The following is a 6,497-nucleotide window of genomic DNA, read 5'->3' as shown; positions in this document are numbered from 1 at the left end:
TCGGGTTAGTCTAGAACTAGATACAATAATGTAACCCAAACCCAAGAGGATAGGGTTACAAAGCCTCCCTATCCTTTTGTGCGGAGGAATGCCCGAGTGAATCACTCAGGCCGGTTTGCTGGTGCGTTTTCAGAGAATAGAACTTCCAAACTGGGTTTATTCTCAACACGAACCTTTCTCCGCTATCCGGGAACTTACTATGTATCGCAACTTCGACTCCAAGATCGAATGTATCATGGGATGCCTGCTGTCAGTCGTGACGTCATGACGAAGTTAGCCGAACGCTATGCGCATAGGGAATGCGTACGTCACAGGTCAACAGAAATGGCGCTTGAAATATCCGCCGCTCGTCACTTCGAATTTTTGTAACAGGTTATATTAGTTTAATACAGAGTATTGCGATACATAGTAAGTTCCCGGATAGCGGAGAAAGGTTCGTGTTGAGAATAAACCCAGTTTGGAAGTTCTAGTCTCTGAAAACGCACCAGCAAACCGGCCCGAGTGATTCACTCGGGCATTCCTCCGCACAAAAGGATAGGGAGGCTTTGTAACCCTATCCTCTTGGGTTTGGGTTACATTATTGTATCTAGTAACTTGTAGTCAACTAGTATAGCTCTAGTAACTATAGCCTGCGTACAGTTGCCGCTGGCATACGGCAGTGGCCAGCGGCAACTGTACGCGGGCTATAGTTACTAGAGCTACTAGTACTACTACTAGTACTAGGTAATTGCAGTAATATTATGCCAAGCCGACCTATGACTATGTGCTGAAACTGACAGTATAGTTGCTACCAGCATGTTTGCGTTTGCAGTAGGTATCTTGCTGTAAGTCGATCTGCATTGCATTGGCATTACTAGAGTAGTGATACAGGTCCAACATCTAATGTGATCATCGAGGTTAACATGTTCCTCAAGGAAGAGTTATTACAGCCACTTACATTTTAACAGTAGTTTTTGTGGGAAAAGGAGGAATTAATATACATCCAGAACATTGAAGTTATGGGAAGGCCACAAGGGCAAATGGCTTAGTTTATTGCTGTGGATATCTTCTATTTTTCAGTTGCATAATGGCAAGTAAGAACTAAATTGGATTCCTCTATATATATAAAGTTGTTCAGCCAAATTAGTCCATACTCGCACAACTAGAGCTCTGCAGCCTTGAGGAAAACTAAAGATATTTTTAGAATCAGCACGTCCGGGAGGTGGTTCTGGCTGAAACAAAAATTTAAAAAAGTAAAAAATTTAAAAATTGATAAAAATTCTATTCATCAATAGATGGCGGTGCATACAGATTAAAACATCACGTACGTGTGAATCCATGGTGTATACCCGTAACAGCTCAGTGGCATAATCGTTAGAACATTCGTCTCCTATACCGGGATTCCGGGTTCGAGTCCCAGCTGGGGAACTTGGTTTTTCCCTTTTTCCCTTTTTTTCTCTTTACCTACCTCTTTAGTATGTATTATTTTTATTTTTTATTTTTAATGTCTTTTATCTTTTGATTTCTTATTGTTTTTTTACTGTTTGGGATGGGATGGGATGGGATGGCATGGCATGGAATGGCATGGGATGACATGGGATGGCATGGGATGGCATGGCATGGGATGGCATGTGATCGCATGGGATGGGATGGGATGCGGTGCGATGGAATGGGATGGCATGGCATGGCATGGGATATGGGGTGCGATGGGATGGGATGGAATGGAATGGGATGGATGCATGGATGGATGCATGGATAGATAGATAGTTGGATTTTTTTGGGTATTTTCCTTTCAACCAAGCGGTAACCAACTGAGAAACGCCACTGATTTTCCCGGGCAACGCCGGTTATCCCGCTAGTACACATATATGTATTCTTCTTTTAAAGGAGGCCGTGGAGAAACTATTTACCTTCCGAGATCGGTACTTCATTGAGCATGATATTACGAGAGCGGTCCACAAGGATGAAGACATTGCAAAGCAGCTAGAAATCACAAAGGATTACATGAAAAATGTGAAATGTACATATTTTAAGTTTATAATAAAGTGATCTTACAGCTTTCTCCAAAATAATCATAAATATAACTTATATTAAGAAATTAAAAGTTTTTATGTGGTAAGGCATTTAAATTACTACTAGATAACATTATCTTTAGTACATCTTGTGATTATGTATTGTAGCAAAAGTTGCAGGTATTGTTTTGTGAAAAAAATATTGTAAATACCAAAACAACTACAATATTGTAAATCACTTCAAATACTGAATTTTACAATATGTTTGTAATTATAATTTATATACAAATATCATATTGTTTATATTTTTATGGTTGCTAGACAAGTGTGAAGTCTTGCCAAGAGCAGAGATGCTCTATTTGGAAGGAAAAGCCCTAAACGTGACTTCCTCCCACAATCCTGAGGCACAAGATGCACTGGCAAAAGCAGTCAAACTAAATCCACGTCTTGTCGAAGCATGGAATCAGCTAGGGGAGTGCTATTGGAAGCAGGGAGACATGCAAGGTGCCCATAACTGCTTCACAGGAGCACTGAGCCAGGTGAGTTTCTTATGGTAGCATATGAATTAGATCCACAATGTATCTACTCTCACAACTAGGATTTTTAAGTTACACAGTAATTGGCGTGAGCATGAAGTTATTTATACTACAATGTATATATATAATATATATATTAACATATATATGTGTTCGTTGTGTGACTAAGTTGCTTCGTTATATAGCATGCATAAAAACCTGTTATTATTCATTTATGTATTGGGTTTAATTACTTGTAATTTTATCTGTTAGCAAAAGAATAAGGTTTCGCTCCGAAACCTGTCCATGGTATTGCGGCAGCAGAGGAAAACACCTGATGAGAAACTTCGTAATATTCAGGAGAGTGTGAGCAAGGCCAGAGATGCAGTTCAGATGGATATTGCCGATGGAACATCTTGGAGTGCGTATATACTACTTTCCTGCTTGTAACCTACAGTAATGACAACACAGCCGACTCAAAGAATAATTATGCTTCTAGTATATGTAATATAATTAAGTATAATTAAGCTGGCTAATTATATTGATACTAATGTAAATTAGCAACTGCAACATTTGTTTTGCTGTCGTCTTGTAAATATATGACAAGGGGTTGTATTGCTAATATAGTTATTTGTAGTGTGTTTATGTGCTGAAATGATATAATTATCTTAAAATATATGTTTTTAAGCCAATTTGGCCATTTCTCCTTTCCCATTCCAACTTTCAGTCGCAGGCTTATGAACAGTGGTGATATGTTACGGTCAGGGAACTAGTCTGAGTATGTTTCTTGATAAATAACGTTAAAGCCGATACGACACCAATAAATATGTGTCGTATCGGCTTTAATAGATTGTCACCGAATTAAAATTGAGATTTTAATCCCATTTTTCCTTTTCCTGTCATTATCTATGTACGCAGCTGTAAATGTTCATTAGTGCAAAGGTGATGTGCGGGAATCAAATTTCTCATTTTTGTGTTGCAGGTGTGTTAGGAAATGCGTACTTGTCATTGTTTTTCTCAACAAATCAGGATTCAAGGATTCTCAAGCAGTGCATGCAAGCATACAGTCAAGCAGTAAGCTTATCGTGTTAATACATCAGCCAACTAATAATTGTTCTTTATGCAAGAGAATAGGACCTATTATATACTGAACAAACAATAATCTTGTATTATTGGTACTGGGTTTATTTGTCATATCTTTAATGGTTATTCTAATTCTAGGAGAAAGATCCAGTGGCAAACTGCAACCCAGATCTCCATCATAACAGAGCAGTGGTAAGTCTACTCGGCCACAATTAAAAAAATCTTTGTTTGCCGTCACCCGACCCAGGCTGAAAAGTTTGGGTAGGTAGGTCGGCTTTTTCTTTTGTTTGAGAGAGACTTTTTACAAATTCAGCATGGTGTCTACATGCTCGGATGTGCTTGTGTGGAGATACCTTTTATGTTAAATGTTTGTTTTGCTTGGTATATATAATGTATTGCCTACAGATTTATATAATGTACAATGATACAATTTGTAAAAAAAAAAAATGGGAAAGATCAATAAAAAAATTTGAGTCGCTCCCTTTTTGGCGGGTCGGTCGGGTGAGGGCAAACAAACAATATTTTTATTATGGCCTCACAGATGTTTGCTAGTCAATGTATTTTCACATATATATACTTTCTGCATGTATTAAACTTCTTTATCCAATATACTTGTGCCATTCACGTAGGCTTAAAAAAAATTGCCTAGCCAACCTGATTAAAATGTTAAGTGACTGAAATTTTCATTATATATACTCATATAAAATCATTATTTCCCTATATTTACTTTGAATGCATTTCCCCTTTTCTGTTTAGTAAAATTAAAAAGATCTCAGGAAAAAAATGCCTTTCTTGGATTTCTACCCAAACTCTGAAATTTTATAGCACTATTTACGACAACCAGACGCATATTAGACGAGCAAAGTAACATTTCTCATCTGCAGCTATGTGTAAATCTGCTCGTCTGTGCTTTAGTGTAATTCCCATTGTTTCCATGGCAACAAGATGCTGCAGTATGAGGAGGATTACGAGGCATCCATACGCGGCTACCAGCGGGCCCACGACCTCGATCCCCTTTGGCCAGAACCACAAACAAAGCTACAGAGTTTGCTCGACTACCTGAGCAAGGTCACAGAGCTAGTGGAGCAGAAGGTATGTCACGGACGTACACGCTACAAGCATTTCAGTTTGGGTGCATCGCGAGAGCAGCATTCTAGGTTGATTAGATCAGTGGTTAATAATGACAAATTAATGACAAAACAATGACAAAACAATGAAAATTTCATGACAAAACAATGACATTTGTCATTATTAACCCCTGATTATTTGTACGACTACATTTAGAGTGAGAAATTTGTCAGTGGCCACTGTTGTTGAATGTCAACTGTCGATAAAAGGAAATTTTGGTGCTGTCCTTAAGGAGCTGTTATATGGTGTAACCAACTCTTTAGAACAGATACTTCTCTATAATGTACCATTTTCCCCTGAGTGGTCCTTCTGTACAGCTCTGACCATACTTAGAAAACAATGTAACAATCGAATCAACAATTTATTGTCATTTTGTAGGGAAGATTGAAAGGGAAGAAACTACAGCAGTTGCTTCGGTCGATGAATGCTCAGAAGGATCTGGGACCATACAGTGGCAGCACATACACCTCTGGCACGGGTGCCTCTGTCAAGCTGTCCCACGTCCCCCTCAAGCAGCTGAATAAGGGGTTAAACTCAGGGAAGGTCATTCTGGGCAGAGTTGTTTGCAGCGTGTCATCGGGGAATAACGTACCATTGTAAGTATTCGAATATCGAAATGGTTGTTTAGCGCATGTCGACATGAGGATACAACAGTGCACAAATGTACAATGGGAGGAGTTGTCAAGCCTCCTTGTTTCTAAGTACTAGAATCATCCTGTTGGAAACATTTTATGTTCATAGGTTGCACATACATGTTATCAGGAGTCTATCAATATTGATAGACTCCTGATGTTATTACTGTAAGTGGCTAGATGACTACTGATTGACTGTGCTGTAATATCTCGTTTAACAAAGCCTTGTTTAACTGCATTTTGTGTGATGGATGCAAACATTGTTATTAATCAATCACAGAAAATCGCATCAAAAACGGAATTAAATCAGCAAACATTGGTGAAAAAAGCAAGGATACGGAAAACAACTAAAGTGCATCCTTTGCAGTTTACCATTCTCTATCTTATCTAATGCTAATGCATATGATAATGCTCATGACAAAGCTCATGTGCAACCGTCTGGCATTGTGCCAGCATCTTTTATCTACATGCCGTATTATAATGGCCCTGTCTAATGGGAATTTTTTTTTACTCATTGCCATGTTCATATTAATGAGCTTTGATAGTATCAGTTTTTAGCTGCTGAAGATAGGAATTTTGCATTAAATGATGATGTAATAGTGCTCACAGCATATCTGTGTCCCAGAAGCAACTGTCACAAACACATACGTGCATAGATGTGTTTGTTTGAGTATGAGTGTGCGTGGGTGTGTGTGTGTGTGTGTGCGTGCGTGTGCGTGCGTGCGTGCGTGCGTGCGTCCGTGCGTGTGTGTGTGCACCTGCGTATGTATGCGTACGTGCAGGTCCATGTGTGCGTGCGTGCCTGTTGGAGTGTGGGCGTGTGAGTGGTACCTGCGCATGTGCTGTGTGTGTGTGTGTGCGTGCCTGTTGGAGTGTGGGCGTGTGATGTGTGTGTGTGTGTGTGTGTGCGTGCGTGCGTGCGTGCGTGCGTGCATGCGTGCACGCATGTACGTGTGCTATGCATGTGCAAGAACACGCACGTGTGCATGTGCATGTACGCATGCATGTGAGTAATAATATGCATCTCCATGTGTGTATTTACCTTGGCTTAATCACTATTAAATAAGTCAATACTCAATTTCAGTCAGAAAGAAAAACGTTTGGTAGCTACGTCACAATTACCTCATACCTTATATGGAATTGCATTT

The 6,497-nt window shown here is 39.4% G+C and overlaps 1 protein-coding gene across 1 annotated transcript in view; it reads left to right on the top strand.

Moving 5' to 3' along the window:
- Positions 1-1,866: 1,866 nt before the first annotated feature.
- The window catches only part of LOC106804668 (tetratricopeptide repeat protein 5-like), a gene marked incomplete at its 5' end in the record, with an annotated part of 16,768 nt that continues 12,137 nt past the window's right edge, over positions 1,867-6,497 (top strand). Inside the window, 7 exon segments of the mRNA XM_014805944.1 lie at positions 1,867-1,999; positions 2,313-2,530; positions 2,780-2,927; positions 3,489-3,580; positions 3,728-3,781; positions 4,535-4,681; positions 5,096-5,313. Of these exon segments, the coding sequence (XP_014661430.1) occupies positions 1,984-1,999; positions 2,313-2,530; positions 2,780-2,927; positions 3,489-3,580; positions 3,728-3,781; positions 4,535-4,681; positions 5,096-5,313 (893 nt within the window).

The sequence above is a fragment of the Priapulus caudatus genome, unplaced genomic scaffold (genome assembly GCF_000485595.1).
Source record: "Priapulus caudatus unplaced genomic scaffold, Priapulus_caudatus-5.0.1 Scaffold82, whole genome shotgun sequence".
Classification (NCBI taxonomy): domain Eukaryota; kingdom Metazoa; phylum Priapulida; class Priapulimorpha; order Priapulimorphida; family Priapulidae; genus Priapulus; species Priapulus caudatus.
This window is presented reverse-complemented; position numbering and strand designations above follow the sequence as displayed.